This window comes from Perognathus longimembris, chromosome 2 (assembly GCF_023159225.1).
Source record: "Perognathus longimembris pacificus isolate PPM17 chromosome 2, ASM2315922v1, whole genome shotgun sequence".
Classification (NCBI taxonomy): Eukaryota; Metazoa; Chordata; class Mammalia; order Rodentia; family Heteromyidae; genus Perognathus; species Perognathus longimembris.
This window is the reverse complement of record NC_063162.1, coordinates 100,631,001-100,655,879: the sequence shown is the minus strand read 5'-3', so window position 1 is coordinate 100,655,879 and position 24,879 is coordinate 100,631,001. Positions and strand designations below refer to the sequence as shown.

Sequence of the window (24,879 nt, the reverse complement as noted above, 5' to 3'; positions counted from 1 at the left end):
AGTATCTTATAGAAAAACAATTGATACCTCAGATATGAATTCAGCCAAATGAGGTATTCATTCAACACGTTGTTGAATAATAAACTCAGCATACATCTCCAAGCACTAATTTCATGTGTCTCTAAGTGTCTTTTCAGAGCTGCTTTCTAGTGATTCTTGTCTGATATGTACATGTTTTTGGCAGTCCTGTGGCTTGAACTCAGGGCCTTGGTACTGTCCCTGAGCCTATTTGTGCTTAAGGCTAGTGCCCTACCACTACCACTTGAGCCACAGAGCCACTTCTAGCTTTTTCTGAATAGTTTTTGGAGATAAGAGTCTCATGGATTTTCCTGCCCTGGATGGCTTTGAACCACCATCTTCAGATCTCAGCCTCCTAAGTAGCTAGGATTACAGGCATGAGCCACTCATGCCCGGCCACATGTTTTTATTTGCTGCATTTTAAATTGATGCCACTGTTGTTATAATTGTTTCCTACAGGTCAGGCTAATCTGCTCACTTCCGATGTGCTAGGAAGCCTGCTCCTGAAAAGAAGCAACCGTGCCTTTTCCAGTTTAAGACTAAGTGAAGAGGATGCCGTGTGAATATTAATCATCTAACTTATTCCAGCCAAATAGCCCCCAAAGTCCCAGGTTGTAGGAGACCCCAGAGCAGTACCTAGTTTGGGGGCAGAAACTGGAGTAGGGAGTTTGATATTGAGAAACTTTTCACTTGGCTCATTTGATGGGTTAGCAAGCTGTTTCTTTAGTCTAACGCTATTATTTTTCCTTTAGGCTTTTACATTATTGTGCAAAACACAAAAATGAGGCACTAAATCTTTATGTATCTTATTTCAAATATTGGAATTTCATAAAAAGCATTTCCATTCCTTTTGAAGTATGTACATTTAGTCTATGGCCATACCACCCTGAACGTGCTCGATCTCATCAGAAGTATGTACATTTAAAAGTCCTACTGCATCTGTGTGTTTTTGTTTTGTTTTGTTTTGTTTTTAAATCTCACCTTGAGGGCTTCACCTTTACACGTGTGTCTCCAGTTTTATAATGAAATTCAAAGTGTCAACCTGGCTTGTTTCAGAAATTGCCTTTAAATAATCATGAATAAGTCACCATAGACTCTTTCCAGGTAAAAACGCTGTCTTGAGTTATTTACTTCCAGCTCAAAATGGATTAATCTTTATCTCTTAGGTTTAGGATTAGGATTAGGGATGGAGCATGGGATAGGCACTATTTTCCAGAAAAGCAATTTTTCCATTGAACAACAACAAAATGCAGGTGGGAGAGTGAGTCAGAAGTATTCCCTCAGTGTAGCTCACCTTAAGCAATCTTGGCCTCTTTCAATTTCCAAAAAGTAAAAAAAGCTTTATCAAATTTCCTGGAAAATCATATATGCTCATTTAATCACATTAGACATATGAAGAAGAAACTCAAAATCATATGAAAACCTACAGTCTTTCAGTGACTATCTTTCCAGATCTCTCCTTTCTCTCTCTTGTTCTCTCAAGACAGGAAATAGAGGACAGGCTAAGGAAGATAGGCAGAAGCAAATAACCACAATTGGCTGAATGGAATTCTAGCTCTTTTTCTTAGTCATAGGAACCCTCAAAGAGGCAACTTCCATTAGGTAGATAACATATCACACTTCTTTGGTTGTAAATCTACAGTTTACTGCCTTCCATGAAACAAAAGTAAAATGTAGGAAAAGTAAATGTTTCTTTCTTAGGATAAGGTACTTCCTGCAAAGGCAGCCTAAGATGCAATACCACAGTGCTTTCTTCTACCAGAACAGGGAGACAATCCTATTTCTTCCCCATTTCTTCCCTGCAGCACTGGGCTGGGAAGTTGCAGCTAAAGATTTGCTCAGACTTGGAAATTTCATGATAGCCAAGGAGTCCTCATTGGACACAATGAGCCTTGCAAGTCCTGACAGATGTGTGAAGGGTTGCTCACTCTCAGGAGACCATAAAGCAGCAAGTCAGGCTTTAATGGGATTTTGTGAGCATGCACGATGCTAACTCTAGTGCTTAATGGAGCTGACAGAGCCCAGAAAGGACAGCTAGATGTGGGCCTGCTTATAAAAATCCATCGGCAGTGAGGAAAAGAAAACCCCTCTTTGACATGACTGATAAACAGCCTTCTGCTACTTCAAGAGTGACCCCAGGCAGAGTCCCTTAACAGATATCTGCAATGAGTTTACTGAGTTTCTCCAATAACAAACTGTTCCACTTCCTCCTCTAATAGGTCCAGATAGCCTGCAAGGGCTTAGTCGGAGACTATCTGATTGTTCTCCTCAGAATCTGCCTTGGAGTAGTACAGAATTTTCTTCTGATTTTCCATTTGAGCTATATAGCTCCTCTGGCTCTGGAGCTGACAAGTTGCAGGACTGTGGCAGGCAATGCCTTTTTAGTGTGGTAGCTCAGTGGCAGGTGATGCCTACTAGTGTTTTCGCTCCAGCTGGCTGTAGTCGTGTCCAGTTCTCCATCAAGGTGTGTCTGCACATCTGTTCTCCAAGTCCTTAGTGGCACCTGTCTAGGGATTTTTATACTCTGGGTTGCATTCTGATTGGTTTCCTCTTCACAAATGAAGTGTAGGACAACTGACCAATCACAGAAGACCTGCTGAGTCATTGTGAGTTTGCAGATTTGAAAATATAGTTCTCAATTAGGACTGTTTACGAATTCCCTTCCTCTTCTCCCATCCCTCCCCATAAATAAGACTATGAGGATCTCTGAAGGATGGAGGAGGGAGAGTCTATTCTTTACAACTTTTATTTTGATAATTATGCTCTACAACTGGGAATTCTGAAACAATAGCATTTTCTGTAGTCTAGTCTCAGCTTGCCTCGCCAGCAATGCCTTGAACCTTAACTAATCTACCAAAGTTGTTAACATTTTAACTAAGTAGTACCCTAGCTATAGAGACTGAGGTAAATGGAACTGAGGGGATATTTAAGAGAACTAGATCTGGGCACTACTCAGGCAGGCTGAAATTGGAGTATCACAATTCAAAATGAGCCCAGGAAGGAAAGTCTGTGAGACTCTTACCTCTAATTACCCACCCACACTCACACCCATACCCACACCCACAGAGCCAGAAGTGGGGCTGTGGCTCAAGTGGTAAAACAGTAGCCTTAAGGAAAAGTCTGGGACAGTGCTTAGGCCCTGAGTTCAGGTACACACACACACACACACACACACACACACACACACACACACACACACACGCTGAACAGTATTGCATTTCATTATATAGATGTACTCTTTAATTACACGGTTATACCACGTTTTGCTTATCCAATCATCTGTTCATTGATGTTGGTGTTCTTTTTAGGCTACTGCAATTAGTGCTTCTCTGGACAGTCATGTACAAGTCTTTGAGTAAGTATAAGTTTTCATCTTGGGTATATCTCTTGGAGTAGTGTTTTCTGGGCTTTGGTACAGTTATATTCAATATTTAAAGAAATTGTTAAAATATTTCCCAAAGCATCTGTACTATTTTATAGTCTTGTCAACATTTTATGAGGGATGTATTTTCTCTAGATTTTTGTTGTTGTTGTTGGTTTGGGGGCTTGAACTCTGGGCCTGGGTGCTGTCCCTGAGCTCTTCAGCTCAAGGCTAGTGCTCTACCACTTGAACCACAGCACCACTTCCAGTTTTCTGATGGTTAATTGGAGATAAGAGTCTCACTGACTTTCGTCCGGGCTTTGAACTGTGCTTGTCAGATCTCAGCCTCCTGACTAGCTAGGATTACCGGCATCAGCACCAGGCTTCTAGATATTTTTTTTTTTAAATGAGACAAATACAAGAGAATTTGTCATCCACCAAAGTTGTTGAAGAAACATTAAAAATTCTAAGCACACACAATTAAAAATTCAATACACACAGTAATGCTGGAACAAGTTGCTTCTTTATATTGACATCCTCATAACCACACGGTAGAATCATCTGGGTACCTTTGGAAAATCACGATGTGCAAGGCACATCTGAGGCAGTAACAGCAGAGATTCTGTGAGACTGGGAGGGCAGGAATTAGGCATTTAGAACTCCCCAGGTGATTCCAATGTGCTAAACATTTCTTTTTGGTGAGTCATCCTCTAAACTAATGAGCTCTACAGCTACCGTCCCAGAAAGACTTGTCTTTAGGATGAAGTGAGTGGGATTGGAGAAGTTTTATAATTTTTGCAGACACAAAAACAGTAGCTTCTATGATTACATTTTTTCTGGTATTATTTCAACTTTTTTTGACCAAGAAAAGGAGACAATAACTGAAAAGGGGTGCATGGGATGGGAATTGAAGGTTTCAGCGTTTATTTGCGAGTGACTTGAACTGTTTAATGTCAAGAGACAGCCTAGGGAAGCAGGGATAGCTGATGAATGAGAGTCCACAAAGCAGAAGGAGATGCACCCACCTGTGTAGAAAGACTGGTCCTCCCCAGGAGGGAAAGGATGGCTCCTCTGCTTTCATAGGAGGTAGAGGCTGAGAATGGTAAAGCAGCAAAAGATGAGAGGGAAGATCTGGTGTTTCTGCTTTTTTCTTCTTCCCTCCTCTTTCTTCTCTACTCCCTTTATCTTTTCAGTAGATAAATGAAATGAGACCACTTTTTTGGAAGTGTTTGTAATAAATGGGAAGAGGGATAGAGTTTAATGCATAAGGAGAGTGAAAAAGATTCATCGTAGTCATTGCTAAGTATGAGAGGTTCAGTTCCCCTTCAGAAAAACAGCTCTATTTTGTGTGTGTGTGTGTGTGTGTGTGTGTGTGTGTGTGTGCGCGCGCGCGCGTGTGTTGATACTGGGGCTTGAACTCAGGCCCTAGTCCCTGAGATTTTATTGTTCATAGTTAGTGCTCTACCACTTGAGCCACGGCTCTACTTCCAGTTCTATGGAAGCTAGTTGAAGATAAGAGTCTCATGGGCTTTCTTGCCTAGGCTGGCTGCAGACTTTGACCCTCAAGATCTCAACCTCCTGAGTAGTTAGGATTACAGTTGTGAGCTACTGGTGCCCAGCAGCTCACTTTTTTTTTTAAACCCAAAGTTATATGTAACTTACCTGCAAGCCTGGCTCTTTTTCTTTGTTCCCAGCTAAGTAAACCTCGTGTGTGGTTGGGCAAATCAGAAATCTAAGAACAACCCTTGGACCCTCCATGTCCCTTGACTCCCTCAATCTTAATTGCTCTTTTCTCCTTTACTTGCTCAGGTTCTTCAGAAGTCACTCACTTCTCTAAAGCTCCAGTGCTGTCTTACAGATCCAGCTCTTACCTAAAGAATATACCTTACATATGTAATTGTAACCCCTTTGAACATCACCTTGACCCCATCCCATAATTCCTCCTTCCCTCAACACAAAGCTTACCCTAACATGCTTGCTTTTCACTCTTCCAATACTTCCTGTTGTTCACTTTGCCTTGAATGAATACCCAAACAGTCACGTGTCCTTCAGGCCCAATTTGGTCTGGCCCCTGCACCTGCTTCAGACTTGCTGGTGGTGCTGCCACCTGGTCTCTTCCTTGTCCTTCGCCTCACAATTCACACTTCCTCAGGCAGTCTTCCTCACCACCTCTCCTGGGCAGGGCACCGCTGTCACTTCTCAGGGGATGGCTTCCATTCCCTTTCTTGCTCTCCCTGCAGTGTGGAATTCTGCAGTCATCTCATGGGTACTTTCTCCTGTCTCTCCCCACACTGGTGTCTAGGCTCCCGAGAGCAGGAAATCACACATGGTGTCAATGTCCCTCCTCCACTTTGCAAAATACCTGGCTCCAGAAGGTTCTCAGAATCCTTGTTTTGTTTTATTACAAGGACCCATAGGATTCACAAGCAGCTAGGTATGTCTCAGAAACCTTCAGCTCCCTGTGATCTCTAGCTAAGGAAGCAGGACTGGGAAGGTGAGAGATGAGGGTTCATGCATACAGTCACACTACTAGTTAATGGCAGAGCTGGAATGGGAATTCTCCTCTCTTCAGTTCAATGGTCTAAGTAAAAAGAGCCTGTCTGTGTTTTGACTGAAGTTTTTGTTTTCTAAGTTTTTAGGGGTATATAATCTTTAAGCATCAAACTATTGTTGGCAGACAAAACAGCTTATCAGGAGAAATAGAGAGAAATGATTTTAAGGACCTGCCCTCCAATCATCCCTAGTGGGACTCAGCAGCTCCTTTCTTCACCACATAGCTAAAGCCATGGAGCTACAGAAAGCACAATCTCTTCCCAGGAAGGAGGGAATTAAACAAGCTCACTTGCCTCATGCTAACTCCCTGAAAGCTGTGAACTCATCAGAGAAAGTTGCAAATCCCATTTCCCCTGTTGTAGCTGGTGATGATTTTCCCTGAGATCACAGTCTGAGTATCAAAGCAACCTGCACAGTTTCTGCTTTTCCTGACAGTCTTATTTCTTTTGTGCTGCTGGAGGGAGCCCTCTGCTGGTCATTTACAGAAATATCTCATGTTGGAGAGAGCTTTCACTTGAGATGAAGAGATTGTTTTAGTTCTTTGACTCCAAAAACCATTTCTAAAACCAGCCCTAAAACCCATCTGAACAAGATGATTTATACCAGCGGGGGAGCTATGCTTTCTCTGGTCAGATAGCTTATGTTTTCCTGGTCCTTAATGTGGATGGAGGCTCTGATCTGGGACTCTGGGCCATAGCAAGGATGTGGCAGAGATGGCTGTTCCAAAATGAGTGGCAGGGATCCCCTAAGAACAGAAAGACCAAGAATGATACGGCATCTTCTAGTTCACTTAACATAACCCATTCTTCAAATAACTGCACGGGGAGGGGAGCACTGAGGCAGTAGGTCTCAGATGCCAGATTCAGGGGACTGTTGAATAAGGAGAAGAAAATAGAACATGGGACATGCCTGTCTTCAGCTGTTTGTGCAGAGCTTCCACTTTGAGGTAGTGAGAGGAATGAGGGTGGAGAAAGGGAACGGATAACATACTTGTGATACTTATAAATGTCCAAACTGGCATGTTAAGTCAGGCATGTTAAAAAAAATAAAAGAGATGCCTATGTCTGAGGAGGGCAGAGGTCAGGTAGTGGTCCTACTTGGGATAATCAGCTTGGAGAGAGGAGACAGTGTCTTTTTTCCCCCAAAAGACTAGAAGTATCTCTTCCTGCTGTTTCATAAAAAATGTTTCTGATTTGCCTCATTTTTTTTACTCTTAGGTTTAGTTTTGTGATTAATTTTCTCTATGTATGAAAACCAAAACCTGTACCACTTTAAAACATTTAGGAAATACATTTGAAAAAGTTAAAAATTACAAAGAGATCAAGACTGTTTAATAATCAGTTTTTTTTGGTGATGATTTCTAGTCACATTTGCCTAAACAGTTACATACACCATTGCTAGGACACTCACACACCACTAGGAACAGAATAAATTACAAAAAAGAGAAACTTTTAAAACCACATGTAATTTTAATACAAAATCTGTTGTATTATGACAGGATTGATTCTTTCAAGCCCAGATCAATTTATCATCTCATTATGGAAGAGTAAAAACTATACTTTCATTGTTCTATCAAAGCACTGATACATTCAAAGTGACAGTGACTTTCATCGTTGTGCTGCTCTCTGAGGCCCAGCAAGTCTATTCTGTAGTTTTGTTTTTCCAGCAGACAGGCTGGTCTGGGAAGAGTGAATAGGGAAACATGAAAGGCTTTTGGGCCACCCTGACCCCAAGCTTCACACTGTTTCATCTGCATTTGTCAAAGATGCCAGGTGACTAAGTCTATCGTGCTCTATCGGCAAAACTCTGAAGATTTCAAATATAAGCCTGCTGAAATAATGTGGAGAAAAGTTCACTACTTCAATTTCACAACAACAAACAAAAAAGGGGAAAAATCACAAAAGACATTTAGATGTTTTCCACTCCCACACACTGCATTAATTAGTTTACTTTTTATACAGTACAACATAAACATTGTTTGCATGTTTATTTGTAGGTCACACCTCTAAGCATATAGCATCTACACTTTAAGTCTATTTACAAATTCAATAAATTCAACAAAATATCTACATATAAAAAGCTTTACTTAAAATTAAACTTGATGCAAGTTATGAGAAACCAATTTATTGGCAAATGAAACTGAGCATTCCTTCAATCATAAGTTGTTGTAGGTTTTCATATTTGGAGAGATTTCATATTTGATAGATTTTGTTGATGAACATGATAGGTTATACATTTATTTTAAAATAGCAGATGCAATCCCTTGATTGCTGGACTTTTAAGCACTTGTCAGATTTCTCAGATTCTGAAATGTGTTCACTACAATTTACACTCCCATTGCTTAATGCTGTAAAATTTTTTGATTATTATTATTTTTTTTGCTGTAAAGTCTTACAGAATAATGTATTACTGCTGGCATGCTATCACGTGCAATAATTTGTGTTTTGTCTTTTTTTTTTTTACCACGTGGAAGTCTTTCTTATTGAATATGACTTGTTTGAATAGAAACTGTAAAAGATCACAAAAGCATGATATACTCTAGTTAATAAGGAAGCTTTTTAAAAAATACATATGGGGAAATGCCCTTTTTAAATGAACTTGTCTTATTATTTTTATTTTCACATTGCAGTTTTCATTATCTCTGCCTTTCAAAAGTCACTTGTGGGCAATGACAGAAACGTGGGATGGAGCTGGCTGCCCCAGTTGGTACAGAATGCAGTGTTATGGAATGCTTATTGTCTGAAGGCACTACATGTGTCTTGCTCTGTGTTTTCTAGAATACCTTTTGAGATTTAATTGGAGTGATTTAATTCAGTTCTTTCAGTATGGCACAATTGCTGAAATGCATCGCAATACACTTGTTTGCCTCAAAACAACCAGACACAGAGATAATGTAAAAAGCAGAAGAACACTGTGCTGCTGTAATACCTGGAATATTAGAAGCTTAAGAAGTGACAGGAGTGAAGAGCAGGTAAGAGAGTTTCAGTAAGCATCAGTAAGCATCAGCAACTGTCATAGTGATCTCATTTAGCAAGAATATACTGTACACACTGTTCCTAACAGTCTCCCCCAAAAGACTAACAACAGCTAGACATAGAGTCACCAAATTCACAACAATGTCCACAAAGACATTGAAGTTCTAGGGAATACTACTGTAACACTCTTGACAATGAAAACGGAATTCATATTTAGGGGTTCAGCGGAGGACAGTATAAACAAAGTATCAAACCATGTTTAATAAGATACACAGGTAGGTCCTTTAAGTATGTAGCATTTTTCATGCATCCTGTATCCTGAAGAAGAAATAACATGATCTGTTGATGATGTTGCATCATTTTATCAGTTCTGAGGAAATTGGAAAGAAACCAAACCCTGTTGAATGAAGAATTAATGCACTTTGCACCCCAGTTCACATTGACATATCATTAGAATGATGTTCTTACTCTAACCGTTCTCATATTATTTACATATAGCAGAAATGGACTTCCTACCCATATGTTTATACTATGAGAAGGCTAACAAACAAGTGCTCAGATAAACGTTCTAGAGAAATGGAGCATTGGCGAAGAGTTTCCAAATTAAACAAAGGAATTCATGGCGTTGACAGGAGAAGGTGCCTCCGAGCTCTCATTTCCCTCGGCTGGTTCTTTCTCTTTCTTACCACTGTATTGTCCAATAAAGGAGCCATCTTCATTGAACTGGCCATTCACCCCCTCTCCATAGTCAACCAGGCTGTCATCACTGTCTTCTTTTTTCACAGTCCTATCTGAAGGTGTTCGGCTTCCTTTTTTCAAAGGCTTATGGTCTTCTGCATCACTGGAAGACAGAGGAAATATTTTTGTCCAGACTGGCAGTTAGGTGAAATAGTTTGCTTTTAAAAGATCATGCATGCAAATTATGAACAAGAGAAAGCATTTGGAGTCCTGAGCTTCTTTAGCCAAATCTAAATGTCAGGTTGTCTCCAAGGACTAGGATGGAGCTGAATGAAAACCAAGTGCAGAGATGGCTGAATCATGAAATCTTCAAGTAGAGTAGAGAACTCCCTGTTGCGCATGTTAATTTCAATGAGAGATTCTGCCTGATTTGAAAGCAATCCAGAAACAATCATAAGCATTTTTTTAAAAAGGAAGACTTGAGGTAAGTTGAAAATTATCACTAGTTTGTTTTTCAAATGCAGAGAAAAGCTTATGGCAAGTTGAGAAGTTAGTAGGTTAAACTGTGTAACATTTCTGATTCCTTTGCTATGAATGGAGCATGATTTGGTTAACTGTGAAATATGGATTTTTTTTTTGCTGAGTCAGAAAGAAAAGCAAAATCCTGCATCTCAAATAAATTTGTTGTTGAGTACAGAGTAGATTTGTAAACTTTAACCTTACCTTTCAAAAGACCTACAAATCCAATTAAAAGGATGCAGAAGAAACAAATGAGAGTAGCCTAAGAAGAAAAGCAAAATCCTTATACTGATAGTACACAGTAATTTTCCTTATAGAAATTTTGGTCAGTGGGTAAATTTATTAATTTAGAAAGAGGCACAATTTAATTCAAAAGTACTACATTTGTACTAAGAGACATGCCAGTATGTTCTGAAAGACCCACATGTAAAAGAAACACATCTTAACCTTTTTCTCCCATCCCATGTGTGTTATGCAGCTTGCCAGTGGTTAATAGAAATTTGAGGACTGTCTTTAATAAAATTGTACAGGATTCTATCATTATCATAATCATTATTATCATTTTGCTTATTTTTCTGTTGATCTGCTAAGCACAATTTCTGGAACAGAAGAGTACGCACATGGACTTATTCCTTAATAGGTAACATTTGGCAAAGATAGAAAAAAAAGTCAATGACACAATCCAACATTTTGTTTTCTTTCAAAGAATGAAAAAAGCAAGACAAATTAGAAAGTAGGCATATTACTAATTAAAAAATCCTCAGGCTACTTTAGCTGCAGTATTTTATAAAGCAACTTGAGCTGAGACTTTATTGCTCATTCTGTTTCAGAAAGTGAAGATTTTCAGATGTACAAATATTCTTGCACATTTGCCAGTAATTGCTGATAAAGATTTCTTTTTTTTTTCTCTGAAAAAGGTATCTCAAGTCTAGAAAATACTGCTACCAATATGACACTGGCAGGTGCTACTGAAAATTACCTGGTTAGGCAATACATGAATACATGTGGCAAACTGAATGATCTATATTCTTCTATTCTCAGTGTGGATAAACCAGTGGCTTGACATTATAGAACCTTGGGATGGTCTGTCTTTGGGGACATTTTGGAGGATACAGCACCCAGCATCCAATCTGTTATAAAAATAGCTTGCATAACACTTATGGGATTTAATGATAAACTTCCAGGCTCAGCTACAATATCTCTTGTGAAATATTGAACATGACTTGGTAAGAAAGTTAATGCTACTGAAGAGTTCAACAATGAGAAGATTTTTTCACCTAGGTTCCAACTGTTAGTCTTATTCTACTTTCAGAACTAGTATCTCCAAAGGACATTTTTGTCTATGGCATTTCTTCTGTCTAGCCATCTGTCCACTCCTGGCTTAATCTAGGAAATGTTCACTGAGTGTCAAAGCCGGTGTTATTCTAGGCACTGGGCACATAGCAGCCAGCCAAACAGACTTGAGTCTTTGACATCACTGAATTTTCTTCTAGTAGGAGAAAATACAACCAACAATCAACATGATAAAGAAAATTAGTTCTACCATAAGGTAATCAGTATTACAGAGAGTAGATAGCTGAGGAAGAGACAGTGAATTAGAGAGGGCACCAAAGGTTGGCAAATAAGATGCCCAGGGAAGCATTCATTAAACAATGGCATTTGATCATAGGCCAGATGAATTCTGGAAGGAGAGCCATTCTTGCAGAAGTAACAAGCAGTTTAAATGCCCTGAGGGGAAGCAAGACTGGTTTGTTCTGGGAAGAGCCAAGAGCTTGGTGTGGCTGAAACTGAATGAGCAAGGGAGAAAGAGAATGGTAGGAATATGGTAGAAGGAACCAGGGCTAGATCACTGTAAGGACTCTAACTCAGAGTGAGATGGGAAGCCCTGGAGGACTGTCAAGGGATGTCAAGGGATGTCAAGGGATGAGTGACATGATCCAGCCCCATTTCTTTCCTTTTCTCTTTTAACCAGTACTGAGGATTTGAACTCAGAGGTTTTGCATTTACTAAGCTTGGCTGTTCATGGCTGGTACTCTACTGCTTGTGCCATGCCTCCAGTCCAGTTAAAGATAGCTAGAGTCTTATGGACTTTTCTCCCATGTTTACCTTTGAATAATGGTCTTCCAGGTCTCCACTTTCTGTGAATCTCGAATTATAAGTGTAAGACACTGGTGCTTGACTTTGACTTACTTCTTGAAATCATTGTTCTGTCATATATATTGACAATATCTATCCTAGATGATATAGGCTGGTAAGCCAGGGCAAACTTGAGTCATACCCATTTATTATGTATACTCCATGGCTCCTTTTGTGCTGCATCAGCAGAATCACAGAGTTGCAGCAGAGGCCCTGTGGCCTACCATCTCTGGAATATTTACTAGAGCCCCTTTACAGGGAGTGTTTGCCAACCCCTGCTCTAGGAAGCTATGTAGAGATGGTTGCAAAAATCCAGGAGTGAGATAGCTGTGATTGGCCCACACTGGAGGTAGTACAAAATGCTCAGACTATAGACATCTTTTGAAGACAGAGCAAAGAGAATGTTCTCATGGATTAGGTATAAAAGAGAAAAATCTGGGGTTGTAGCTCAAGTGACAAAACACTTGTCTAGTAGGTACAGAGAAAAAGACAGCATCAAAGTCTGAGCAACGAGAAGCTTGGAATTAACTTTACTTACTGTGAAATATAACTTGTCTGGGAAGATTGTTGGCTCAGTTTCTAACTTGTTAATGTTTGGACATGTCAGAAGAAGCACTCATTTAGTAACTTTATGAGGCTAGTATGACGCTGTTGTATGTCTAAACCCAACAAGAACACCGAGAAAACCATACTATAGGCTAATGTCATCTATGTACACAGATGAGGAAACCTCAAATCTTTAGCAAATTGAATTTAGCAATCTATAAAAGGATAATATATCATATCCCAGTTTGATTTATTCCATAAATGCAAGTTCGTTTTAGCATTAAAGCTAGGTAAAAGACTGAAATACAGACACTATGTTAATTTTCCCCATATTGCTCATTAGAATCAATTAATTTGCAACATAAAAAAAACTTTAATTTTTTTTTCTGGGACTGGAGTTTGAACTGAGTGCTTTCTACTTGATCAACTTGCTTGCTTGACCACTCTACCATTTGAGCCACACCTCCAGCTCAGCTTTTTGCTGGTTAATTGAAGACAGAGTTTCACAGACTTTTCTTCTGGGGCTGGCTTCCAACTGTGTGATCTTTCAGATTTTTACCTCCTAAGTAACTAAAATTACACGTTTGAGTCACTAGCACCTAGCCAAGCTTAGGAGATTTTTATATGACACTGGGTAAGATGATCCTAAGGTATATTATATACAAATGAAAAGGGCAAAGATGATTTAAAAATAAACTCTTAAAGAACAATAACAAGGTTAGAGGACTTAACCTAGCAGATATCAAGAAAAATGCTATGTTATTGAGACTGCTATCTTGGTGCAAAGACAGACAAATTGGCTAGAAGAATAGCAGTCAAGTCTCTGACACCAGGGGAAGATTTCTGTGTTCATTTTATTCCCACATTATATTTTTATGCTATCACACTAGAATAATTTTTAAAATCAAATTTTCTAGTTGTTGGTACATAGAAATATAATTACTCTGAGGGACAAGGTAACAAACAGTACAAGAAATGTATCCAATGCCTAACGTATGAAATTGTAACCTCTCTGTACATCAGTTTGATAATAAAAATTTGAAAAAAAAGCAATATAATTACTCTTATGCTACTTTTGTGCTAAACATTGTGACATTCTTATTAATTCTAATGCATTTGCTCTCAGAGTCATTTGGATTTTAATATGAGCTATCATATCAGTTAGGAATAATAACCATCCAACAAGGGCTTCTTGGAAGTAGTCATTCATTCCAGCTTTGCGGCTGTGGTGTATCATCAGACTAGAGCTCGGTAAAAGGCAGAAAGTAGGAATTCTATCCAGAGTCTTTCCAGGAGAAGGTATTCAAAGGCAGCAGGATCTTTGGTAGGACTGATGTGTTTTTTGTGCCAGTTATGGGGTTTGAACTGTGGGCATGGGCACAGGGCTGTCTTTGAGCTTTTAGGCTCAAGACTAGCACCACTTGAGCCACAGCTCCACTGCCAGCTTTTTGTGATGAACTAGAGATTAAATGGCTTCAGATTAAATCTTAAAAAAGTGTTACGTTGTAATACTGTCATTAAATAATAAGACTCTAGATAAATGAGATGTGACATGAAACATAAATACAGTGGCTGGAACATTGCTTGTGTAGAACAAATATGTGTCACTGCCCAACGGCTCCTCTTCTTTCCACAGCAGACCTCTAGTTCCAGGGCTTTCATTTTCCCCTAAGAAATACCTAGTATGGGAAGTGGCGCTGTGGCTCAAGTGGTAGATCACTAGCCTTGAACTGAAGAGCTTAGGGACAGTGCCCAGGCCCAGAGTTCAAAGCTCCACGACTCACCAAAAAAAAAAAAATACTTTGTGCAATATATGGAGATAGAACTTTCTAGATGTGACATGTGCTCACAGGTCTGAGGCACTGTATTAGCACTTGTCTTTTTCTAACTCAGAGATGAAGGGAAATTTTGAAAAAGTAGTTTCCCAAATAAGAGGAATTAAAAAGTTTCACATGATTTAAAAGTCACACACACACATTTTGTTATGTAGCCTTCAAAGTTTTTCAAAACAAAAATCTATCCACATTTTTAATAAAACCTTTTAAGGACAGGAAATATCAGATATTAATTTTTTAGCTCAGGTCAAAGATTAACTGAAGTTTAAAATAAATTATATTCTTGGTAGTTATATTCATAATTACAGACTATAGTATAAATGGAAAAATGTTCACATCACCATATAAAATATGATTATTAACATTCTCAATATAAGGCCAAAATTCTGTTGCTTTTAATGTCCCCAAGGCTTGGTTAATAGTAGGCACTTAATAAATATTGGTTGGATGAATTCTTGGTAAAATAACAACAGAAGAAATAGTGGTCATTCCAGAATTTCTTCAGAATTCTAACATTAAAAATTCTCATTCCTTAATTTTGTAACTGTCGATAAACCATTGGAATCTTTTTTATATTAAGAATAAATTTTAGGGAATTAATTTTTGGACAGTGCTTAGTTCAGAGTTGTGCATACCCACTACGTAATGCCAACTACGTAAAATTTAGCAACAGGAATTATATCAGAAATAATTGTCTGATTTTCCTGTAGCTACCATCTTACCATGGCCAGACTATCTTGCAGTTACACTGGCAATTCATAACCCAAAGCTCTTTCTGCCCCAATCTAAAAGCTTCTCATTTATTCTGTTTACAAACCAGTTCATATTTGTGAGCAGAAAAAAACCCTGAAGTATGTAACAAGTAAAATATAGCTTTGCAACAGTCAAGCTTTATGAGCATAGCTTAGCAAGCCTGCAACAGGGCCAGATTCACATGGCAAGAATCTCTACTATGCAGTGAGTTAAGAGTTCAAGTACCACAGGCAAATGACTTCTGATCTAGTTTCATTCTGGGTTAAAAAAAAAGAACGGATCTAAAGAACAGGAAAATACTTACACAGTTGGTGCATTTCTGTGATTTTTCTATATGCTAGTAAGGATGCAGATCCTACTGTCTGTGTAATTAAAGAAACAAAGAAAGCTGCAGGCTTCCATAAGGGGGTAACTGCATGGGGTGAGTGTTGGAATGAGTGCACAGGGTTATAGCATATGAAAAAAAAATTAAATTTAGCCACCATTGAAGTTCTATCTCTCTTTGCACTATGAAATATTCTCTGCATCAAAGCCAACCACTTAGAAATGGTTTCAATCTCAGGCTGGAGAATGAACAAATTGTGAATGGAGTTAATTTATTTACACTTAGGCAATAGTTCTTAGTTTTGTGTGTGTCACTGCAGTTAGCATTACAGTTCATTTTCAGAGGCTGGAGAATAAGAGCCAAAAAGTAACATAAATACAAAACTTCCAGAAGGTGCAAAGCAGAGAGAGGACCCCAGTGACTAAGGAAAAAGAATGACACTTGCATATATTATTTTAAAACAAATTATATAATAAACATTTTCATTATTCAATGTTTTCATTATTTATGACATCTCAGATAATAAAGGTTCTCTGATTATTTTATGCAGAAGTGAACCAAAGGAAAAAAAATTCTGAGATAAAATCTGAGAAAGTCACAGGACAACACCACACCTATAACAAAGGTTTCTGAGATTTGGAGACGTGATTTTTGCATGTGGCATTGTCCTTATGAACTTTATGCTTCACTAAGAAAAAATAATCACACTGCTGAGTTGTGTTTTGAGTTGAAGATTCTCGTCAGAAATGTGTTTCCTTTGGCTCCTTCAAGATCAATGTCATTACATGTGTGACAAGTATTTTTGTCTTTGCACTCAGTAGCAAATGAAGTCTTTCTAATCTGAGAAATTTAGGGCAAAAGTCAATGACGCCACTGAAAATGCTTCAGAAACAGCAGGCATGAATTAACACTGAGACAAAGAAAGATGATCAAACAGATGTAAATCAAATAGTGATTGTGAGGTCAGTAACCAAATACTTGCTATGTACGGCTCTGGAAGCAAAATCACATGAAAAATTAGTAGATAGCTTAGAAAGATACACAAATATTAGAGCTAGAAAAGAAACTTCCAAATATATTCTAATACTTGGGAACAATTGTCATTATAGTTGAAAAATGCTGAGACTTAGGCAACTTAAATATCACAAAATAATCACAGGTAACGGCTGAGTTGAAAGAAGAGTTAATAGCCTCTTGATTGCAAACTAGTTCACAAAACTCAATCTCAGCTTTCACCAAGTTTTAATGGTATAGTTAGCAATTACTCAGGGAAAGTCCTATCTTGGCTTCATATAAATAAAATAGCAGGTTGTTATCTGAGACCCACAATGTGAGCAATACATTGCATGTTCATTTAAGCATGACAATGCAGAATAGAAATCCATCACCATGTGGGGATTGTATGAAGTGCAATAGCTTTTTTTTCAATTCATGCAAATATATACTTTTCCAGGCTATATTAAAGATGTGGCTGCATAACAATAAACAAGGGGCTGGTGTGCATACCTTGTATCTAATTATAGCCTCAAGAACTCTTAAAACGAGTTCTTTAGTAATTACCCACTCACCTGCTGACAGGAGAAATGTGAAGATTGAGTTAAATCAGCAAAGATTGCTAGTCCTCCAGGTAAGATACATCTGCAGTGGGCAATGGCCATCTGTAGGTTGTTCTAATGTGCTGTAAAAACCTTTTGGATATGGTAGGTGGGTTCCTGCCTAAGGTTTCCAAACACTTTCAGCCAGAGTCAAAATATGACATCAAGACAACCCTCACCAGCCATTGTTCTGTATCACAAGATACAAAACTTGTGAGAACTTTCAGAAACCATAGTTAATCTGGGTTGGAGCCAGTGGAATAGGAAAGCTTGGGGACAAAACTGGTGCATCTGCCTGGAAACTGGTGTGTAACCAATTTTGTTGAAAATAAATGGTTTTCCTTCAACCAGTTCTTCATTTCTCAGCCTCCCTAGTATTTTATATATCATGATATTTACATGAAAATACCAAACATAAACTCCAGAGACAGGTAATATTTAACACAAATATCTTGTTGACAAATGTCACCTGGAAATCACATTCGTGAAGCATTTCACCTCAGTTTTTTCTTCTGATAAAACAAAAGCCTTAATATGGACTCAGTGCATGTTTAAATGATTATCTTGTATACTCAAGCATAATCAAGACACTTATTTTTTTTTTTAAGACAGGAAGCCAGGTGCTGGTGGCTCACACCTGTAATCCTAGCTACTCAGGAAGCTGAGATCTGAGGATCATGGTTCAAAACCAGCTAGGACAGGAAAGTCCTTGAGACTTTTATCTCCAATTAACCACCAGAAAACCGGAAGTGTCACTGTGGCTCAAGTGGTAGAGTGCTAGCCTTGTGCTAAAACACTCAGGGACAGGGCCCAGGCCCAGAGGTCAAGCCCCATGACCAAAAAATAAAAAAAAATACAGGATGTAAAGGGCATTTTATAAATGGAAGACTCCTGTTGGAATATCAGAATCTCAATCTTTAAAATACATGACTATTTTACATCTGTTTTAAACACATGTAAAGTAATAATTTCTGTCTCGCTAAAAAAAATAGTAAAATAGTTTTTAAAAAGATACTTTAATCACAGAAAAAGCTGGAAGTGGCACTGTGGCTCAAGTGGTCAAGTGCTAGCCTTAAGCCAAGGAAGCCCAGGAACAGTGCCCAGAGTTCAAGCCCCCAGGACCAGCAAAAAAAAAAAATTAGTACATAATTTGTATTAAAATTACTTTCTAATGAGGAAATCAAGCTAAGAGCATTGGCACACTGTCTAAAGGGCTTTGGTATTTCTTAATAAATAACAGCTTCTAAACCAGCTTAGTCATCATTTTGTGACTAACAGGCAGGGGTATAAGTATAGGTATTGTTTGAGGAAAGCTAACTGAGAATTGACATTGATTTTATAAAAGCACATTTCCCTTACAAGACAGGGTGTGTAGAGTCTTTGCTAGAATGATCAGCACAGCATAAGCCTTAATGGAAGTTACTCTTTACTCCAAACCTCTGACCACCAGGTAGATTTATTTTTAATGGAAAGTGAGGATGTGCTAATCAGGAGTGACATGCAAACCTTTAGACTTGGAAGTGCTTCTAAACTTACATGCAAGGAACTATAACTATCAGGCAGATCAGGCTGGTGGCTAAGTCCCTTCCTCAGGATAGTGTTTGAGGACCATGTTTGTGTGGGGCAGATACTCACCTATATTCACCAAAAGTCCCATCATCTTCCTTCATCGGCTGGATTTCAGGGTCCGCATGGGCGTCTTCCTTTTCTTTAACTAAAAATTAGTTTTGACATTATTACCCAATAATCCTGTTCTTTTTTTTAATTCAATTTTTTTCAGAGCACATTTCTGAGATATACAGCAAGGATGTTTATCCTCTGGGTGAGTACATGTTCTGCAACCATGTAAGTGACCTTGAATAAGCTTTAGGACTTTAGTAATTTTTTTTTTTTTTTTTTTTTGCCAGTCCTGGGCCTTGGACTCAGAGCGTGAGCACCATCCCTGGCTTCTTCCCGCTCAAGGCTAGCACTCTGCCGCCTGAGCCACAGCGCCCCTTCTGGCTGTTTTCCATATATGTGGTGCTGGGGAATCGAACCTAGAGCTTCATGTGTAGGAGGCAAGTACTCTTGCCACTAGGCCATATTCCCAGCCCGACTTTAGTCATTTTTGAGGCATCCTAGTAGAATAAGCATTTGTTAGCACATAAAGTTGACTCTGTAGGGAAATGATTTCTAAGTTTTTAATAGTTCTTCCCATAAAAATCTATTTGTTATATTTATGGGAATAAGTTGTATTTGTATTTTGATTTTTAGCAGTTTTGTCTTCCAATAGAAGGGGAGATGGTCAGGCAAAGAAAATATAAATTCACTGGGCCTACTAAGTTGAATAAATAATCTTATGGGAAAACAATGCCACATATCACAATATGAAATATTATAATATGGGCTCCGGCATTACTTTCTCAGGAAAACCTCATGTTCTTCCCCCTCCTCTCCCACCAAATCTGTTTGTGCTACTTCATTATTCATAACTTTTGTGGAGAATAAGGAGGCAGAGCCACTAATGTCTTCAGATGGCAGACTAATTTGCTCTTCTGAATGTCTTATGATCCTTAACAATGTTAAGCTTATCATGATAGAAAACCAGATTTAAAAAAAAACCCATTTGATGAACAGAAATACGAATTTATGTCTCTTAGAAGATACACTCTTGTAGTCTATGGGATTTTTTTTTAGTTTAATAGATAATTATGCAGCACTAAAAAGCAATTTTAACCTTTCTTACCTGGGTATTTACCACCCTTATTTCTTCTGATGAAGCAAACGATCAACAAAATTAAGATGAGGAGAGCGACAGCACACATTAGACCTATGAACCAGCCCTGAGTAGCAATATCCACCTGACGACTTGCCATTGCTGGAAAACAAATCAACGGTATTTATGGGTTAGGACAGATGAGAGCTGTGTTGGTCTCTGGTAAAAAAAAAAATGCTTTAATGTACACTTTACACATGGCCCCAAATTGCAAATGGTCAGTTATCAATCGATCAGAATGATATAAAGACTTAGCTTAGAAAATCTTTCTTATTAAAAAAATTCCTCTAGAGAGGAATACTAATAACATTAAATGCTTTCAAATCCCATTAAATACTGCATTCAGTTATTTTAACTGCATATTCTTAATAGGAGCAAATTCACAAACCAGTTAAAACTCTGCTGTTTATAGGACAATGGTAAGAATATAAAACAACTTTAAATAAGCAGAATGTATACATCTAATGAAGTATTTTTCCTTCAAAAGAAACCGCATTTGGAGGCTACAATGTCATTGCAACAATGCTGCCATGTTTTGGGTTTTTTTTCTCAATGTTTAAAAAATCCTCCAGCTCTCACTAGAAATCTGTCCACATGAGAAAACCAGCCTTCTTATTTCATAAATATCTCAACTCTAAATAGAAATTTCCAAAATATTAAATCTATTGCCAAAGGATTTATATTTGTTACTGATAAGAATCTATTCAGAAGGTTTCAGTGGAATCATTACAGAACAAATGACCAGTTTGAAGAGAATACACTCGTTTGTTTGTATACATTTTCTTCACACCTTTCTCTATTATGAGTTGATAAATGTAAATCCCCCTTATTTAATAACTTGAAGTATGAAACACTCTTAAGAAAACTTCTAGTAATATTCAAAAGTGTCAATCAGTGGGACAAAGTGCAGCATCAATGGCTATTCAGACGTGCCTGTGCAGATTTGTTGAAATAAACTTGCATGAATTCTACATTGAATGCCTTTTAAAAATATTTTGACTATACTCAATATTAAAGGTTTTATTTTGACTTTACAAGCATGACTGTGTCCTGCTTCAATTTGACCGAGTTGTTTCTGAAAATGTTTCTGGTGGTTGTATTAGATGTGTATGTATGGTATGTGGATGCAGAGATAACCATAGTTACACATATCCCAGGTTTTCTCTATGGTCCAAACCCAGCATCACATCCCCACCTTTCTATACCCAAAGTAAGGGAGAAAGATGAAATGCTCCTAATCAAGTAAAAAGAAAAGGATACAAAATGTCTGGAAATATGTTTAAGAAATAAAATGAGAAGTGGAAATAGATTATCTGGACTAGAAATCAAAAGCCAATAGCTTTTCTCCAATAGTCTTTTGTGCCTCATCACAGAGGTTTGGAGCTGTTATATAACCAGATAAAAGAGGAACACAAACATAATAAACTCTCTCATATCATAATCATGGTAATGGTGATGACGATGACAGTAATAATAATAGCTAACAATTTTGAACCCTTACTATATATGCCAGGTACTGTGCTAAGGGAGTGATCTTATTTAATCTTTATAGTAGGCCTTTAAGGTAGGCATTAGGAATAAACCCAAGCCAAAAGAGAGTAAAGAACTTTCCCAAGAGTTGGAGATAGATCATGTCTGTTTGGCTTTACCAAGCCTGCTCTTGGCTATTATACTGTACTAATATTCAGCCACCACTTTACACACATCTGGACACAAAATAAAATGTGTTAGGGACTTTCATACTGAGACAGGTTAAAAAAAGAGTTTGAAAAATTCCATCACTATGGGTTTTTCCCCCCAATATATCTTTATCAATTCTCACATGGTCTTTTTCCTCAATGGAGCCCCAAACCAGTGGCATAAGTCATCTTGATTAAAAGTGAGAAATCCTTGTTTCTCATTCATTGATTTACAGCCTGTCCTAGTCTCAGCACTAGCAATTTTTTGTCTAATTAAATGCAACTGATGGAGCAAATGTTCAACTGATGGAACAAGATGTTCAAGGCCTGGTATAGGTATTGTCTTACAAAAATGGTGGCTGCCAAAACTGAACTGGCTACTATACAACTACAAAACCTGGCTATGTTTCCTTGACAGTTGATATACAAACATACAATTTGGCCTTTGAATTTTAGCTTCTATGTCAAAGAAAATGCATTTCATATTTGCTTATCTCATTATTTAGGATTAATCAGGCACAATAAATAAAGAGTGCAAATGTGTTTGAGTATGCATACCTCACCAATTGTACTATAACTTGACACAATACAGAAGTTCCGTAAGTAAAAATAACTGTCATCAACTTCTGGTCGATACACTAAGGGGCCTCAGCCCAGAATGACTACAAGAGGCATCAAAATCCCCTCAGACATCCTAGCTCATCTTACCTGCAGCATTCAGACTTAGGTCATAACTAAGACACATACAGACACAATCATACAGATGAAAGAACCCTCTGGGTCTTTTTTTTTTTTTTAGAATCTGAACGTCACTAAGTACCTATCAGTAGGAAATTGCTGTAGAATGAAAGAAGATTTCCACATTATTTCCTTTTTTTACAACAGTTATATATATGTATATATACACACATATATGAGATCTATATGTGTGCAAATATATATAACTTGAATATTCCATAGGCAGTAAGTTAAACAAACACATACAATGAATATGCACATATAAAATATGGGGAATGAAGTTTCCTTGTTACATAGAAGTTAGTTTAACAAAAGTCTCTGCTCTCACTGTGCTTGTTGTCTGTGGACAACCTGCACTCTGGCTGGGAGGGTTAAACATGGAAGAGATACTGTGAGAGGAATGGTGGCTTATTCTATTGTCCTTAGAAAGAATCTACTATGTATAAACATGTCCCGTTCCTTTAGAATAGTTAAGAATATTTAGAAAGGGTTAAAAAACATTCTCCAAAATTTGGTAGTTGTTGATAAAAATTAAAAAGATCTGTAAGAACAAAAAAATCTGCCATAACATCCTTTGTGAGCTGAGGTAGCAAGGTAAGAAGGGAAGGAGATGGGGTGAGGTGGTGCTCGAGAAATCATGCCAAGAACATGGGAAGAAGTTTAGCTTTAAACACAGCCTCTAGTCGTTGCTTGGTTTGTTTTTCAGGATGTGCTATAGAAGACAATGAAGAAATAAACCTGAAAAGGCCAGACTGTGAAAGAAGATGATGGACTTAAGATGATTCATGAAGTGAGTAAACATGAAAAGTCTAGGTTTCTTAAGTTAGAACTCAGAGAAACAGTTCATGAAGGCAGGGAGTTAGAAGTAGCCAACTGGTATGCTGACACTGCAGAACCTAGCATTGGGGGAGAAAGGAGCAAGAATCATATGTCATAGCTTCACCCTGGGTCCATACTGTAGCCCTTAGGCTAGAGCATTGTAAACTGGGATGGAATAATGCTAAGCAGAGTGTAACAGTGCTGACCCTATTTGTTCTGAGCAGCACTGAGTTCATGAAGGTTGTTGGAATCTCATCAATATTTATTCCTTTTGTTAATGTCATCTATCAACAGAAAGTGACAATAACTGGCTGTGGCCTTGTCCTGTCTCTTTCTCACTAGCACAGAGGAATGACTTACCCCTCAGTCATTCACCTTGGAATGACTTACCCCTCAGTCATTCACCTTGAACCACCTAGCAGTTGCTGCTGAAATAGTAGGCCAAAGAAGAAAAAAAAATTGATTTTCCAAAGGGATTTATTTTTTCTTGAAAAAAAGAGGAAAACTATCACTTGAATTTGAGAGTGAATCGAACTCATCTGCAAATCAGGAATACTCAAAAGTCTTTAGGGGTCCAGAATGGCTGAACAAGTGTACCAACTAAAGGCATCATTTCTGAGTAAACCTGCTTCCTTTGGGGTGTGGCCTCTGTGACCTGTACAGTGGGTGTAGGATAGGGCCTCTGTTCAGGTGTTGGAATGTCAGGCTCTTCCATGTTCCAACTGTGGCCTGGGCAGGTTCTCCACCTCTCAGACTGACATGGGGTGTCAGTAAGCAATAACAGTGCCCACCTGGGGAGTGCCGGCTCACTGGTGCTAGCACTCTTGCCATTGCTTCCATTCTAGCTGTCTGAATACTTGGGCTTTTAGTACTCAGAAATTAAGTTACAAATAGCAATAAGAAAAGGCCTTAAAAACTAATGGTGACTCAATTAGATAGTCTCCCGTTATTATTCCCTTTTAGGTTTAATATATTTAATGCATTTTCCTAGAATGCTGTATATAAATGAATATGAAAATATAAGGAATATGATGAAAGGGAAATTATTTTCTTAAAGTGTGATGATAGCAAATGGATATTTGAAACTCAACATTTGACATCAGATACTACCTTTGTGTTTTTCTCTCTCTTTAAAAAATTTAGTTATGTATTTTTTAAATTTTAAGAAATGACTTTAAGAATCATAAACTTTGTTAATGAAAAGCACTACCAAACATCCATTTCATCTATGGGTCACATAGGACACACAATGTCTTCTCAGGAATGCATAGAGTGGCTGAAGATACATGTTTGAGCCACAAAATAAACACATGGCACACAACCCTTGTGTAAATTTAAGCAAGCAGAGATTAGTTGTCCTATTGTGAGCAAATACAAATCATCTTGAACTTTTACATTTCTCTTTATCAAAGAAATTTTACTTTTATATTTGTGTATTTTGGTAACATTCACATAACATACATAGACAGTAAAATCTGTTGCAATGAAGTGTAACATATAAATTGTACAATTTCTTGTTCCATATAAATGTCGAGCAGTCATCTAACAAAATTTCAGGGTTCTGCTGGATTATCCATTTGGATATAAAGAATTG

General features: G+C 38.0%; 1 protein-coding gene across 33 annotated transcripts in view; it reads right to left on the bottom strand.

Moving 5' to 3' along the window:
• Nucleotides 1-8,570: 8,570 nt before the first annotated feature.
• Nucleotides 8,571-24,879, bottom strand: part of Nrcam (neuronal cell adhesion molecule) — a 77,257-nt gene continuing 60,948 nt past the window's right edge. For 30 of the 33 annotated variants that reach the window (XM_048337840.1, XM_048337853.1, XM_048337841.1 and 27 more), the window contains 3 exons: nucleotides 20,020-20,151; nucleotides 18,930-19,008; nucleotides 8,571-9,748 (listed from right to left, as the gene is read on the bottom strand). In XM_048337840.1, coding sequence (XP_048193797.1) covers nucleotides 9,511-9,748; nucleotides 18,930-19,008; nucleotides 20,020-20,151 — 449 coding nt within the window. In that variant the 3' untranslated portion in view covers nucleotides 8,571-9,510. The other 3 variants (XM_048337873.1, XM_048337871.1, XM_048337856.1) reach the window with 2 other exon arrangements.